Source organism: Dipodomys ordii, unplaced genomic scaffold, assembly GCF_000151885.1.
Source record: "Dipodomys ordii isolate 6190 unplaced genomic scaffold, Dord_2.0 Scaffold199, whole genome shotgun sequence".
Classification (NCBI taxonomy): Eukaryota; Metazoa; Chordata; class Mammalia; order Rodentia; family Heteromyidae; genus Dipodomys; species Dipodomys ordii.
Window position 1 is genome coordinate 2,666,320 of NW_012267415.1, and position 17,162 is coordinate 2,683,481.

At 36.9% G+C, this 17,162-nt stretch overlaps 1 protein-coding gene across 5 annotated transcripts in view; it reads right to left on the reverse strand.

The window, feature by feature from the left end:
- The window catches only part of Robo2 (roundabout, axon guidance receptor, homolog 2 (Drosophila)), a 519,781-nt gene extending 503,333 nt beyond the window's left edge, over positions 1 to 16,448 (reverse strand). For 3 of the 5 annotated variants that reach the window (XM_013034887.1, XM_013034886.1, XM_013034885.1), the window contains exon 1: positions 16,167 to 16,445. In XM_013034887.1, the coding sequence (XP_012890341.1) occupies positions 16,167 to 16,224 (58 nt within the window). In that variant the 5' untranslated portion in view covers positions 16,225 to 16,445. Of the gene's footprint in view, positions 1 to 16,166 lie in introns of all 5 variants that reach the window. The other 2 variants (XM_013034888.1, XM_013034889.1) reach the window with 2 other exon arrangements.
- Between the last annotated feature and the right edge of the window lie 714 nt (positions 16,449 to 17,162).

Here is a 17,162-nt window from a genome sequence, read left to right on the forward strand (position 1 = left end):
CTAGATTTTGGGTTGTTAATTGAAGTCTTTCTGATTTGCATGCCTAGACTGGCTTCAAATTGTGATCCTCAGATCTCAGTCTCCTGAGTAGCTAGGATTACAGACCTGAATCACTGGCACCCAATGGTGTTGACTTTTAAAGATGTAAAACCCTCTATCAGAAAAGAAACATATTGAACTTGCTGAATTTGAATTTACACTAGGCTCAACAAGTGGATCCAAAAGTGATACCAAAGAACTTCTGATAGCTTCAATTTTAGGGGAAGCACTCAGAAAAGATAAAACATTTACCCCCTGTACAGTCTGAAAGAAAACTACAACAAAAATATTTGGGGTCTTCAACCAAATCCCCAGTTTCAACATAAGCCCATGGAGAAGTTTCACCTACCACCCTTCCCACTTACCCTGTCTTTAATTCCCCTGCACCTACTCCAATTCTGTCAAGTAGAGCTCCCCTAGAGTTTTTCAATCACTCTTAATCCCTTCAAATTTAGTGTATGACCTCATTGTTTTATTCTGGAGTTCATTCTCTGCCTTTGTGCTTTCTTTCCCTTCCCTCACCCCTCCCCTTCCATCTTGACTATCACTCTCCTAGCAGTCTTACTTTGTATTTTTAATAACATTAATCCACTTTAAAAACCTGTAGATGGATTTCACTACTTCTCTTCTATGACTGAGCCTTTCTCAAGGAAACATCCAATCCCACTTTCAAGAATCTCCTCCCTGCGTCTATATACAATGAAAAGCACAGTATCTTTCTATCTTTTTTAATATTTATTTTATTTTATTATTAAGTAGTTCTACAAAGAGGTTTTAATTCCATCAGTCAGGTTACGAGTACAATGTGTCCACACTTCTCCATTATCTACTTATTTCATGCTATAAATGAACACACTATCCTAGAAACAACTGTTCAAACAGCAATCTCAACTCATGCTTACTTCTTGACCTTTTGCTCAAGTTAGCTGCCAAATGAACTTTATCACAAGGCTTCATTTGGGCAGCCTTTTAGATTCTCACATAAGCTGGACAGGTACCTCAATCAGAGGCCTCAGAGGGAAGAAAGTGAACATATATAACTCATCATGAGGTCTATTGAGCTCAGACCACTGTATGTCATAAAAGGTCTCACATTTTCTGAAAGAATGGAAGAAGAGTGATGAAGTTGGGGGAAATGAGAGAGTTCTAATTTCCAGACACATACCACACCATGCATCTAATACAAAGGACAAGCCAGGTCATATTCTCTATAGAACCCAACACCATAACGCCCAGTGCTACTCATTCCTTATTCTTGCTATGACCCCTAAAATAGAAATTCCATTTCTTAAATTATAGAAATACCAAGAAACTTACCTGCGACATTATAACAGAGACCTGAAATTTCTGTGTATCTAAGCAAAGTTTTATTACATCATGGCCCTGATCATTTATTTATATGCAGTATATGCCAACTTTCTCCCAACAAAGGCAAAGTTAAGAAACATGACCATGAATAGGTACTGCCTTTTCCCTTCATGGAAAAGTTCCAGGATATTCTTTCTACAGCATTATGCTTATTTTACGAACACAGGCAACCAGGGATGGCAGGATCAGCAAGGAGTTGATAAGAGTTGGCAGTCAGCTCTACATTCTTTCCGTTCTCTTGGGTTTATCATTAATAATAGAAAACAATAACCAAAGCCTGAGTGCCAGCTTGTAGGAAATGTCTATTGCAGATCTGAAATGTTTCCAATCAAGAGAGGTGATTTGAAAATCAAATTACAGGATGCTATTTTACACTCAACTATTAATTTATTTAAAATCATAAACGCAGGAAAAAAATAAAACACCACGAAACGATTCCCAAGTTATGTAGCCAGTCTTCGTTGTTATTTTCCACACCTGTTATCATTTTGCAGCCCTCTATAGAGCAGAAACTATCAAAAATTTTCCCATTCTCTTAAATTGAATAGCCCTCAATAGCTTATGTCCAGCTAATAAGATCTCATTAATGTTGAAAGTAGTAAAAGGGATTATATTATGGGTTCTGTTCAATGAAGGCATCTGATTATAATTCTTATGTATTTCCATAGTGGGTTGCACTTTTCCTTTTGAACTGTACAATGCAATTAGATATTAAAGCAAATCCTACTATTTAATTCAACAATGATCCTGACATGAGTATTTTACATCCAAACATTTTTCTAAGGCATTTTTTGTATGATACAGTCATAAAAAGTGGGTACCTGAAATATTTTAAATGTATTTGCTGATTTCCCCTCTACTATATAAAAAGGTCAAACAGGGTTCATAGTCATATTACTATTAATCTGTATAGGTCAGGGTACATAGAGATAATATACACCATCTTCCCCCACTTTAGAAGACAGAGTTTTTTCTTCCTACAGACATTTATGTACTAAGTTCTGCTATTCTGCAAATCTCTCTCATATTCTGGCAGTAAAGTACAACATAAAATAATTATTCTAATTGCACTTAAACAACATTCACTGAAACAGTGCCCTTAGTTAGTGATGCACTATACTCCAAAATGGTACTATAATCCTGTGACCTTTCAACTGGGATATAACACTCCTAATCTGAACCAATCTCCCCTTGCCCTCTCTCCCACACTTATCCCCTGAGCCCTTTCAGTGTTATTGCTTTGTTGGCTTCTCCCTCTAGTTAGATACTTAGATTTCTGGTTATTTCCCTGAGGAATTAGTTTACATTTATATAGTAAATAAAGCAATGGTTCTTATTCTGCTAAGAGGTTTCTCTGTCTAAATTCTTGTGTTTGAGTGGTGTGCGGAGAGGAAGTGATGGTGTTCTAATATTGGATATGTAACTTCATTATTTTGTTCTCTCCTTTATAGTACTAATAAAGATGTTAAATCAGACCTCAGTTAAAGCTGATCTCTAGACATCACTCACCAATCATTACATTTTTATCACTGATTGCCCTTGGGTATTACCAACTCTTAACAAGATATTTCACTTCCATAAGTGCAAAACATGATATAAGCATCACATCAAATTTTTAAATGTTATTTGTTCTCATAGAATTTATCAATGGTTTTTGGAAGAAAGATGTATACTAAGCACCATACTGCAATATTTTATATTTAAAAAATGTAAAATAAAAAAGGAGAAAGAGAATACACATTTTTAAACTAGGGCTTGGCTTAATTTACCAGATAAATATTAAAAGATCATGTGACATTAGGATCACACTGAAAAAAAATACAGAAAAGCATCAACTTGCGAAGTCCCAGGTGTTAGGCATAAGTCAGGCAAATGACAGGGTTTCTATCTTTACACCTTTATCAACAAGGTTTCTAAAACTCTAGCAATGGCATTGAACTCTACTGTGTATGTAATGTAAATGAAAGATACAGGGGGAATCTCAGTTACACAGAAATCTAATCTTTCCTACTGAACTATGTCATCGATAAAACACATATGTGCACACACATCTAAATATAAAGAACAACTTGTTTGTAAATCACAAACTGTCTCTAACATCCAAGTGCTCATGGGAAAGTAACACCTGCCACCCTTAACACGTTCTCATTAGATGCTTCTCTAAACTCTCAAGAGTATTGTAATTAGTTTCTTTATCAAACAAACAAAACTGTTATTTAGATGTTGTGAAACAGATCTCTCTACGCCACATTCTGAATATTTTTATCGCTAATGTCATGTTTTTACTTCAATGTCATGAAAAAATCATAAGACTTGCTAAACCGATATAAGTGCCCACTTGGGCTATTTTTACCATTTAATTTTATGTAACAGTAGTCACCAATAAGAGTTCATAAAATGATGTATAAGAAAAGCCTATGGCAGGTATCAAAAACTGAGAAACTTCTTTGTCAAAAGCCATGACAATGTATAAGATCTAATTTACAAAATGGCCAAGTAGTATGAAGACCTTTCTTGTCTGCCTTTTCCCTCCCCATTAAAAACAGAAGGTATTAATCACAGGATCTCAAAGGCAGCTGACTGAAGCTATTCACTGATTTGGGCATTCTTACTCATGTGGCCCCATGAATAACTCTCAAGGCTTTTATTACTGCTTTGAGTGGACTCTTAGCAGCAGTCTTTCTTTAGCAACCCTATCCCCTCAGACTCCAGAAGGATTAAAGATAATGTCTGAAAGAAAGCATCATCGGTAAAAACAAAAGTTTTTAGAGGGAGAAAAAGAATGAGAGCAAAGTGGACATACAGGAGACAAGTCATGATTCATGGCCTGTACTGGTTCTGCCTCTTTCTCTCACTCAATACACTCTTTAGTTTTACTGCTCAGTAAGAAGGGACCAAATCGGTGCACTTCTCCTAGCAACCCCTAAAGAACCAGTCAGTAAAGAAGGCATGTCATCTGCTCAAAGGGAAAACGGAAGAATTTGGGGTCATACAAAGCAGACACATGTTCTTTTGCATTCGATCCCAAATTGATTATCAAAAGGATTCAATCAGTGCTAAATAATTCTGTTTTATGTGAATGCTAACAATCTGTAGAACTAAATATCAGCTGGTCTTCTTGCTGTAGAGTTGAGTGTCAAATGCTAATCCAGTCCATTTTATTCAAAGTTGTTTTTTACTTTTCAATGCACCCCAACCATGACCCCTCATAGTTCATGAAGTTCACCCTTCCCAGGTATTTCCTTGTACTTCTTGGATCATTTCAGATGCAAAATTCATGCATACATTCCTGCAGCAGTCCCAGTTTAGAATTGAATCCTCCTGGAGATAAAACTGTCAACTTTTGCTTGGCTGTTTTATTTGCATGCCCATTTCGCAAGATAAAAATTTCTGAAGAGAAAAGGTAAGAAAATTGGAATTTAAATCTAACATAATGAGACAGGGTTATTGAAAGCATCAAAAACCCAGAAAGCTTTCTAAGAGTCAACTGAAACACTCCAAACATACTAAGAGTTCAACAGAAAACTACATGTAGATCTGATAGTCTGGAAAGTGTTCTTGTGAAATAAAAGTTTTCAGTTTGGATTTGAGTAGAGGGCAGGCATCAAACAGCTCAATTTATGCATATCTTACAGTCATGAATATGGGGTGAAAGATTAAAAGCTGTTTTCACTCAAAATATGGGGCCACATATTACAAATACTTACCTGATTCTCTTTTCTTTCATTGTGTATTAAAAACTGAAATTATCCAGGCTTTCAAAGCACAAGAGTAGGATTGAAAAACTTAAAAACATACTTAACTATAAAGACAAGGACATGTTTTCATGAGCACCAATCAGAGGAATAAAAATGGCTAAGTCTGTTAACACTTCCTTACTGATGAAGTTATTAAACAGCATTAGTGGCCATGTTTTAAGGAGAAAAGGAGGCTGAAAATCTCAAGTGAATGACAACTTCAAAGATTGTGTCAGTTGGGGGATTCACATACCATTGAAATATTATTGCATTATTAGCTTTTAACTCAACATTAAATGAAAACAATTGATGTAAAAAAACATTTCATTTAATTTGAAGACCATGAAATGTTCTAAGTCTTTCAATTTCCATTTCCACAAAAAATATGAATTATTGGTGAGCCTGGCATTTTTTTTTCAAAAGATTATATTCGAGCCAAGTATAGTAACACATGCCTGTAGTCCTAGCACTTAGGAGGCTGAAAGAGTAAGGTTGAGAGTTCCAGGGCAGCCTGAGCTACAAGACAATGTACTATCTGAAAAGGAAAGAAAAGAAAAAGGAAAAAGTAAATAATGGAGAGAAGAAGAGAGGAGAGGAGAGGAGAAGGGAGGGGGGAAAGGAAAGGCAAAATGAAAGGAAAGACAGAAAGAAAAGGGATGAAAAGGAGATAGGACAGAGAAAGGAGGAGAGGAAGAGAGTGAGAGAGAATGAGTACAAGAGATTGCAAAAATAAAACGTTCTTCTCGACTTAGAATCCATGATAGAGAAGTGGGAGGTACGATCATAGGAATCTATGTTCTGTCATTTCTGCTCCTGACATTTAAAGCACTTTATTCTTCTTGTTTCTTTCTCTCTTCTTGTTCACTCTTTTCTGCTCTCCTATTCCATTTTGCTTTCCTACATTTTTCATTTCCTTCCTCCTTTCCCTTTTCCATTCCTTCCCTTCCTTCTCTCTTTCCTCCCCTACTTCCTTCCTGGGGATTTTACTAAATCCTCATACTTGCTAGGTAAACACTAACAATGAAGACAAAGTTCATTGCAAAATAATTAAGTAGTTATTTTTGAAAGTTGCCTTGTTTTCTATCTTACATGTGAGCATTTTAATTGGATATACTATGAGCCAGTGATTTTGGATAAATACCTTAAATTTCAGACGGGTTCTATCTAGGTGATTCTTGTTTTAACTAAAAAAGTATTTCTATGGGAATGGTAAGTCAAAGTTCATGCTTTTCAGCTAATTTCCAAAAAGACTAAGAATCAAAAAAAAGGGTGATCCCACATCAATCCTTGTCATAGAAATTTTAAAAATGACTTTTAACTCACCTGAGCTAAAATTGCTCTGCTGTATATTGTTCTAATTATAATGATTATAAACAAATACTATTCATTTTAAGATGTACATTTTAAATTTATTAATTCATAAACAAAACTGAAGTACTTCTTGCTGCAAATGGACAGTAAATATGAATTATAAACGAATCACTACTAATATTTGTCTACCTTCTATATCCATGTGTGTATCATGAGCCTACATCAAAACACAGAAATAAGTACATAAAGACTGGACAACAGAACAATGATTGCTTTTTAAAAGAATGGATGGTTGTGGTTTGGGATAATTTTTCCCAGGTTAATTTGTATCTTTCAAATGTACTTATAGATAAAAATAAAAAATAAAGCATTATACAGAAATAGCATTAACAGCATTTAAAGTTGGCTAAGGGGTTGAAAATTATAATCAAATCTCTCTCTGTCTCTGTCTGAGCTTCTGGCCACCAAAGAACTAATTTTACTTTTATTTTTCTTTGTCAATATATACAACCACTCAAATATAAATATGCATAGTAAAGAATTGTGAAAAGTTATTACAATCACTATCTCTACTATATAAAGGAAATGTGTTTGTCCAAGATAAACATAAGTGGAGACTGGGCACTGATTTTTGAAAAGAATTCCTGAACTGGGCATACTTATTTAGAACATAGTATGTAAATCTTACACAAGATCTGTCTTCTTCATAATTGATATTGTAAAACAACAACAACACTAGGTTAAAGGAAAATTCTGAAAAAAAGGAAGTCAATCGGCCAACAAGAGAACAAAAGGCAGTATGACGGAAGCTGGTTCTATTTGCTAACAAAAAAATGCTATATTTGGTGTGTGTCTCTTGTTTACTGCTTCCATTCATAACACTATTCACAGGGGAAGCCATGTGTTCTGGGATTTGCTTATGATGCAATGGAAACACACAAGTCACAGCATGTTTGTTACAGTTGCATGGGTGTGGCCACACATGGGTTTGCAGTCAGCAACAAAACTCAGGTACCTGAAGACTCAGGTACCACTCATCATGTGGAGAGCATTGCAAAAATGTGTTTTCGACAAGCCCCAAGTTAGTTTGACCAGCCAAAGTCCTCTTTAGTTACATACTCAAACCATACAAACCAGACACTGGTGGCTCATGCCTGTAGTCATAGCTACTCAGGAGGCTCAGATCTGAGAGCTGTGATTAGAAGTCAGCCCAAGCAGGAAAGTTTGTGAGACTTATCTCACTAAACTACCCCAAAAATGCCAGAAATGGGAGCTGTGGCTCAAGTTGTAGAGTGCTAACCTTGAGCAAAAGAAGCTCAGGGACAATGCTCAGGCTCTGAGTTCAAGCCCCAGGATTGATACCAAAAGAAGAAGGAGGAGGAGGAAGAGGACGAGGAAGAGGAAGAGGAAGAAGAAGAAGAAGAAGAAGAAGAAGAAGAAGAAGAAGAAGAAGAAGAAGAAGAAGAAGAAGAAGAAGAAGAAGAAGAAGAAGAAGAAGAAGAAGAAGAAGAAGAAGAAATAATATTTAGCCCACACATGGCTTGTAAAATGCAAACTGGTATATCTGTTTTGGAAAACCTTTTGCAATGGCCCAAAGGTTAAACATAGTGTTACCATATATCCCAGCAATTCCACTATAGGTTAAATAAAAACATATGTCTGAATAAAAATGAGTACATGAATGTTGATGTGAAAAGTGGTAAAATGGGAACAACTTTAATGTCCATCAACTATTAATTCAAAGGATATGTGATCTGGAATAGTAATTGGCAATAAAAAATGAATGAAGTACTGATAAGTGTCACATGCATTGCCCTTGAAATTATGCTTGAAATAAGGAAATGAATCACAAAATGCCATATATATTGAGTGATTTCCTTAAATGAGATGTGCAGAATAGAAAAATCTACAGAAATCAAATATAAAGAAGTGTTTTATTTTCCTGATTTTTTTAATGTTTAAGAAAGAGTTGCTAGACAAGAAACAAAGTATAAGGTTACTTTTTTGATGACAAAAATGTCTAAAATGAAACATTAGGAATTGTTGTATCTGTCTATATACTAAAAATACTGACCAACACACTCAAAATGTATTTTATGACACATGTCAATAAAGCTACTTGGGAAAAATTTGATAGCAAAGCATTTGTAATATCTATGTTGGCCCTAATCTCAGCTTGAAAAAATAAAATTTTCACTCATGTTCTCCAACTTTTTGTCCTACTACTGTGAAAAATAAAATTTCACTCATGCTCTCTAACTTATTTTTCTATTACTTATTGCTTTTTTTTCTTAGCATAATGCACCTTGACTTTATTTTAATTATATTTTATTATTTTTAAAAAGTAGTACAAGAGAATTACCACTCAACAAATCAATTTGTAAGTACAATCTAACTTGTTTTCTTAACTGATTAATACACCAAGAAAGTCCCATTTGCTGATTTCCTGGATATATCTCAGTTACATTTAAGTAGAGAGTGAAATCTTCCCCATAGATACAGAAACATCGCAGTTCTGGAAAACACCAGTACATAAGTAGAAGTTCCAATGTGAGAGTGTTATCTTTTTACATGGCATGTTGGAATCACATGAAGGAGTGCCTTGTCAAAACGTGCATAGCACTCAATAGTGGGCTAAAAACAAAGCAGTGTTTGGTAAGAATCAGGAAAGATCCTGAAAAATCAGCATGATAGAAATTATCTTTTGATAGAAAAGTAGCCTATTGGAGCAAGTGTTCCATTCTGTATCTTCCGCCAGGTATAAGGCAGAATATTACATTATGAGAAATTATGATGTCATTTGAGTTGACATGTATATTTGATCTTACCCATCACCCAACACACATAAACAGACACTTGCGCGTGTGCACACACACACACACACGCATGCATGCACATACATAATGCAACTACAACTGAAGAGTCATCTGTTGGGATAGCTGTGAAAACATCACATAAACATTCTATAAGCACATTTTCATTTATTTAAAAAATATTTGACTACTATGTTTTCATTCAGTGATCTGGAGGTACATTGGTAAACATGACAGTCAGGGACAAGTCCCTGCCCTAGGATCTGTGTGAATGAGTCAGATGATAAGCAAATCAATGTCTTATTGAATGTTGGCAGAACAGGTTGGTCTCTCCTGTTCTCCTGTTTCTGCTCATCTTCCTACCAGATGTACTAACTACTGCTTTCTTTCAAAGTATGTTCTCAGGGATATTTATTGAGATGTAGTTCATGTACTTTCAATGTAAATGGTCAACTACAAGTGCAGAAGGTGGATTGTATTAGGGTCCAGTGGAATGGATTTAATGTTTGTTTTGGTTTGGTTTATCTACAATAAGGGCTAGACAAGTTACCCAATCACCTATTACAAAATATTCAGGTCTCAAGCTCAGAATTCTCCGCCTGAAGCTAAACCCACAATGTGTGTACCCCCAACCTGCCTCTAGGGGATTCAGGAGCAAACACAAACATGTAGTCATGCTGATTAGTATGGCATCACTAAGAAAGTCAGACATGGCTGACCTAGGAATTTCACGTCTTCCACGAAGATCCAGATAGCTGTGATCCTCTATCTTCACAGCTTGTAACTAGGCTAAAGAGTCAGTCCTTTGAAAGTTCTTGATGCACACGTGCACACACACAAACCACATATATATACACACAAGCTGCCATATAACGAGTACTAATGAAAATACTTTAAGGCAAGTAAAGGGGAAAGCTCAACAATGTTCCAAAGCCCAGTGATGCTTTAGATCTGAAATTTTATTGTTATAACTTGGATTCATAATGTCCTTCAAAAGGACATTAGGAAGCAGTGAAACCGAGGAAGTATGTCCCAAAGGAAGGGTCTTAGATGATTGGGAATGTGCCTCGTCCACTTTGTCTCTTTTGTTCTGTCATGTTGTCCTGCCTCACAAAAGCTATGAAGTCAATGAATCACAGCCTGAAACTCCCAAATCTGTGAGCCTCAATACCCTTTTTCCTTTCTAAGTTGGTGGCATCAGCCATTTGGTCTAATGATGGAAAGCCAAGGAGTGCATCCCCATTTCTGAGGAGATGATGTTAGATTTGGAATTTGATTAAATCAACTGAAAGATTTACCAACACAAAGTTCTAAATGAGGTCATTTCCATGTAGAGGAAAGAACAGATGCATAGGAAAAGAACACCAAAAAGAAAGATTCCAATCTATCTTCTAGCTAAAGAATGCCAAAAGAATGCCAAAGATAGAGAAGGGTTTGAGCTTGTAGAGTCTCACAAACTTTTATGATAGGAGCTGAAGGAAAGCATGTACCTTATGTACATAAAGGTTCCTCTAGACACTGTGTAGAGAACTATAATAGGGAAACAAGACTAATGGGAACCTAATAAAATGGATAAATTGGTAGATGTGTAGTCAAAAATATATTCAGGAAAATAATGGAAGGTTCTGGGTGAGAATATTATGATGTTTGTTTTATAATTCTTCCAGCTTCACACACACTTAAAAATGTTTCTAATGTTGGAGGGAAAACTTCATAAACACAGAGGCTGGTATCAGGATAAATTTCAGAGGATTTGAGAGCAAGCTAAATATAGACCATGAGAACAGTTAAGAAGGATTCATTGTTTGGGGTCAGGAAAAGAATTTGTGAATAATGAAACTATTTTCTATGATAGAAACCAGAAAAAAATGAACAAGGCTTTAGTTTGATATATTTGCATGAGGCATCAAACAAAGATAAGAGCATTGTAAGAAGTGTCAATATTAATAATACATTTCTTTGTTGCTGTTTCTTTCTTTCTTGGTAGAAATGTGGTTTAAACTCAAAGCCTCACATTTGCTAGATAGGATCTTTGTCATTTGTACCACAACCCCATCCATTTATTCTTTATTTTTTTCAGATAGGTCTTTCATGCGTATGTGTAGGCTCAGTGATCATGGAGCCTGAACTCAAAGATCTAAACTTAAGGACTTGGCTTTTTCTCTTAAGGCTGGTACTTTAACACTTTAAACATATCTCCACTTCTGGCTTTTTTTTTCTAATTTATTGAAGAGATCTTGAATTTGTATGCCCAGGCTGGCTTCTATCCTGGATCCTATGATCTCAGCTTCCTGAGTAGTTATGAGTCTAATCACAAGGCAAAATTCTTCTATGGGTCTTCCATTTTTAACTAGGGGCAGCTTCAGACTGCAGTCTTTCTAATGCCTGCTGTGTAGCTGGGGTTACAGACATACTCTATCATGCTAACACAGTAAAATGTATTTAAAATCCAGAGGACTAGACAAATGAATGATCCTCAGGACTTCCTACAAACAGGGGAGAATCACAAAGGTTTTTAGTAAGAAGGAAATACTTTGAGTGAGTATGCCACTCTTTACATTTGTACCATAATTCATTATGGTACAACCCCCTCCTAAAATCTTGAAAGGGTTTTAGAAATTTCTCATTTGACTACTATAATTATTCACTTATTATTTAATGAGTACTTTGAAAAAATAAGAAGATAAATATTACAGTCAGTGTATTATTTGGCTGGTCTTTACCTGTAGACACTGCAAGAAACCTACCCATTATTTTCTTTAAAACTATTCTAGGACCAAGTGTAATGGTGCATGCTTATAATCTTAAAACCAGGTGTCATCACCTATAATCTCATCTATATAGAAGTGGAGGCAGAGATAGGAGAATTACAGTCCAAAGCTAGCCTGAGCAAAAGCAGAAAACAAACTAAAGTAGAAAGAACTTGGAATGTGGGAAAGATAGAAAACAAGAAAGAAGAAAATCTAAAAATACGATGAGAGTCCTATTTTTTAATTGTTTGAGAGAACCAAATTGCACATGGAAATTTATCTTGTACAGACTTAGGAGCTTCTTAAGCACATATTCCGACACACACACACACACACACACACACACACACACACACACACACACCACTCCTCATACACAAAAGTGCCCCTCATCACTACTTATGTTTCCACATTTATTCAATGTGCTTATCTACTCACCCATATTTCAATTCTGAAATATGCCACATTATACTGGGGGCAAAGGGACAAGATGATTCTCTTTGTATAATATGTGATATGTGTGTGCATATGTGTGTGTGTGTGTGTGTGTATATATATATATATATATAGTTTGGCCTGGGTCCTTGAACTCTTTTACTCAAGGCTAGTGCTCTACCACTGAGCCACAGTGCCACTTCTGGGTTTCTGGTGGTTAATTTGAGATGAGAGCCCCACAGATTTTCCTGCCTGGATTGTCTTTAAAGTGTGATCTTCAGGTATCATCCTCCTGAATAGCTAGGATTACAGGTGTGAGCCACCAGCCACCAGCTAAAATAATTTCATACTTTCCTCCTTTCTCTTCCAAAAGTAATGACATTATTCAAGATGCATTGTACTCAAAAAGTGGCATGTTGACATAAAATCCCTCTGTACATTTATTTAAGGATAATTAAAATAATAAAAGTAAAAAGAATGAAATTTTGGGTGATCCAAGAAATTATTTTGGCTTATAGTTCATATTTGTATACCACCAAAGACTATACAAACAAAGGCAATTGAAATGTGCTGTTAATGAATGGCTGCAAGAAAAGATTTCAGGTAACTTATATGCAATTTAAGTTCTAAAATGTGCTACATATGGTTACAATAATGAGCCCATTATTGAAAGGAGCACTTTAGCAATATATAGGAATCTATATGATATTATGCACCTGCACTATGCACACACATTATCTTCATCTCCCTGAACATTAGGTGTGTCATTTTCACTTAAGAACAGCTAAGAAGCAGAGATGATGAAATCTTTCTCATTTTAAAAGCACCTTTTAAGTCCTATTAAATTACCAGATAGAGGTACAGGATAAAGTTGGAATTAAAAGTCTTAAAGTTCACACTATTTCCTTGTAAATGATTAAGTAAATATAGTATGATTTGAAAGAAACAAAGAAAATCTGGGAAACAAAGACTAAAGACAATACATATTCTTTTATCAAATAAATAATAGACAAAAAATCTGCCTATAATTAGTCTTATCAAATGAGAAATCTTCATTATATAGTAAAGGAAAAAAGTTTGTGTGTAATTCTCAACTAATTCAATTTTTTCTTCACTATGGATTGTTACCAGAACAGGATCCTGAGAAATCATAAATAATACCAGAGCATATCTTCCATGAGGAGGCAAAACTCCAACAGTTTTTCATACACTATAAAAATGCACATATAAATAACCTACCAAGCAAATATCAATGCAAATCTATGTATCATTTGTCACTGAATAAAATTAATTCCTGTGTCTAGCACAAGGTTAGTCAGTATATCTTTGAAATGGTACAAGCTTCTCTAAATTTGAAATTCATGTGGAGAATAAGCACACACCTCTAAGGAGGATAATAAGTAAATAGAGAGCAAGGAATTCTGGAAGACTACAAAGCTTGGAGATCCTATGAAGCAACCCTTTGGTTATCCATGTGAACACCGAGTCCCAAGTGTTGAAACAGCCTAGAGGGCAGTGTTGTCCACATCCCAAATTTTCAGCAATCCCCAAGGAGAAGCTGTCATCATTCTAAGTATCCAAAGGCAATCCAATGTCAAATGTATGCTCAACATTCAAATTCAGTGTCCACGGTTTCCTTTAGTCTTGACATAGAAGATGCTAAATATAGAAGTAGTTTCATATAAGCACAATTTAACGTTGCTTTCTTAGTCTCTCTTCTAAACCTGGGCATCTATTTTTTTTCCCCTGACATTACTATACATTGTCTTGTACATTATGGCCCAAACACCCCCCTTTCTCTTATATTGCTAAATCACAACAAAAATATGTCCTTAGATGAGGAGAAGAGAGGTAAGGAAGAGAGGAATCAAATAGAGGGAGAAAAAAGGAGAAGAAGGGGAGGAATAAAAGGAAGAAGGAGGGAGGGAGGGAGGAAAAGAAGGAGGAAGTGAGTGAAAGGAAGAGAGAAATGGTGTCTCCTTGCTAGCACTATTCTAGCAAGCTGGTTAATTGCGTTTGTCTCATATATCTCCAAACCGCCTGTAATGGTAATTATATTCTGTAACACCAAGCCCTTCTGATTTCCTGTCACTGCACTGAGCAATGTAACTGTATTCCTCTTGGAGACACACTGATTTTTTTAAAAAGGACAATTCTATAACCTAACATATAGTTTATACATATCATGAAATCATGGTTCATGAAGATATACTGTTTAAAAAGCTGTTTCTAAGTCTTATCATCCAAATCAAACACATTTGGGACAAATTTATAAACCTTTATATTATGGTAATGCATATGTACTGTACATGTAAATGTATTTGAGAAAAATGCATTGTCACAGTGTAATTCACAGTGGTCAAGTCTGACTACTTCATATGGAGAATCAAGCAGTGAATACACACACACACACACACACACAAACACACACACACACACACACACCCTTTCCCTCCTATCGCTGAGGGGCAAAAGTACTCCTGTAGTCCATGATTGAAAACAGCCACTTGACAGTAGGTAAACTCATCTGTATTGCCTCATGTTTATAGAAAGCCTTCCTTTTTGTGTCTGATACATTAGTTTCGTGCAACACCAGCTGCCAAGACCAAAGTTAGCTCTCACAGATGGGCAAAAATAGGCAGTGTCCCAAATAATGAATTCATCCTCAATGAAATGCTCAAGGAAAGTTTGCATAGCTCAAATATTTAGACTCATATACCTCAGCTCTTCGGCAAGTGCAGGAATGAGAATCTGACAGCCTTCCAGTCCACATTTCTGGCAGGGATGAGCTTAGTTCCCTCTTTATACCAATACTTTTCATTGATAGAAAAAAAAATTAAAGTCCCTAGAAGGCTAATACCAAATGTTCTTTTGACTTTCAGTGAATGGCAACCCCCCCCCAAAGGGCATTTTAATGATTATTCCCACTTTTCATTCTAAACAATTATAGGAATGGTTTTGTACAGGTCTCGCAAGAAACTTAATTTCTGTGCAAATATCCCAGGAAAGGCACTTGGAACAAAAGATAGGAGAATCAGGCAGAAGGCTATGTGTTTGACAGTGTGATTCAACCTAGAGGGAGACACCTAGCGCACCTGTTCCAGGTCCCCATTGTGTGAAGACACTGGTGAGTAAACTCAGTGTCCACACCTGCAGCCAACTCTTAGCCCATGTACCCTCTTCCTGGAGCTTTGCCCAGTCTCACTTCTGACAGTCCATGATCTAAATTCTTCATTCTCATTTCCTGCTAGAATTGCATTCACTGACATGTAGGTGATACACATTAATCTCTGAGATGCCCACTTTCAAATTCTCAACCCACTGGGCCTGCCTTGGAGTGTCTGTCACTATAATTCTTCAATTTCTATGCCAAAGTTCAGGCAGAGGAATAAGAACAACATAGATAGCAGGTTCAATAGTATTGGGCTCTTTCAAGAGACTTATTTTCATGTTGCTCCCCCCCCCAACAAAGCTGAATGTTCATCATTTACTTCTCAACTTCTCAATTAATTAAGTAGAATAACATCAATAGCAATAATAACAATAGGTCCCACTTGCAGTCCTTTAGAAACAAAAGACCCAAAATGCTGTATTCCCTAAAAAGCTCCTGCCAGGCCCAAATCCGAATAACAGACAGAATGCCATTTAATTTAGAAACCACCTCAGACCCAAAGAAATGGAGGGGAACAAGGAGAAAAGCATTGTCAACTTACCATCCACCCGACCATAGATAAATCCACAGAGCAGTAGTTGTGTAAACAGCAGACTCATTTTGACATATTAAAAAGGATCCAATTTGTGTAAGAAACCAATCCCAGAGAGCAAAAGTACAAAAATAAGTATCAAAAAAGGAGGTAGGTCCAAAGTTGAGACTTTCCTAGATACTAATTAAAGTCAAGAAGAGCCAATGGCAGGATCAGAAGGAGCGGGTGGAGGGGTCTTGAATGGGGGGCAGGTTTAGATCCATCCAAATTAACGGAGGGCACTTCAAAAGCAAAAGCAAAAGAAAAAACCACACACACACAAAAAAAACAGCTAATGTATTTCCTAAATTCCTCTCCCAAATTCACCCCAGCCGGCCGGATCATTCACACGTGTGCAGCCCTCGCTCCTGACGTTCCACCGCCATCCAAAGCCAAGTTCTTTCTTCAGGAGTCAAGGAAATGAAGGGGAGGAAAAAGATCTAATTCCTAGAAAGTGTTCCACAACTTGTCAGCGCGCAGTCCAAACACCCTTGGCCTGTCTACTGTCGGTCCCTTCTTGCGTCTCCTCTCCGCAGCACCGACACGCCTGGGAGTTGTTGTTGTTGTTATTTTGTTTTGTTTTTGTTTGGTTTTCACTTAACTTCCATCCTAAAGATGTGTCAACGCAACACTTTGCAAACAAGCGTCTCTCCTTCACCGCCGCGTTGCCCTCCCGCCCACCTTCCTCTCTCCCTCTCTCTCTCTCTCTCTCTCTCTGCCACTCGGGCTCTCTCTTTCTGGAGAACAGGGGAAGCAGGACGACTCCGGGTGGAGAATCGGAACTCGTACGCGGAGAGGCTGCGGGGAGGGAGCAGAGGAGGGGAGGCTGAGGGGAGGGCGGGAGGGAGGGGCCTGGCTGAGCTCTCCAACCAGCCCCGGGGTGCTGCGGCGTCCGCCGCGGTCCAGCCGCCGGCGACTGCGGGGAGCCGAGCGCTCGGGGGACCTGGGAACCAGCGTGCGGTGAGC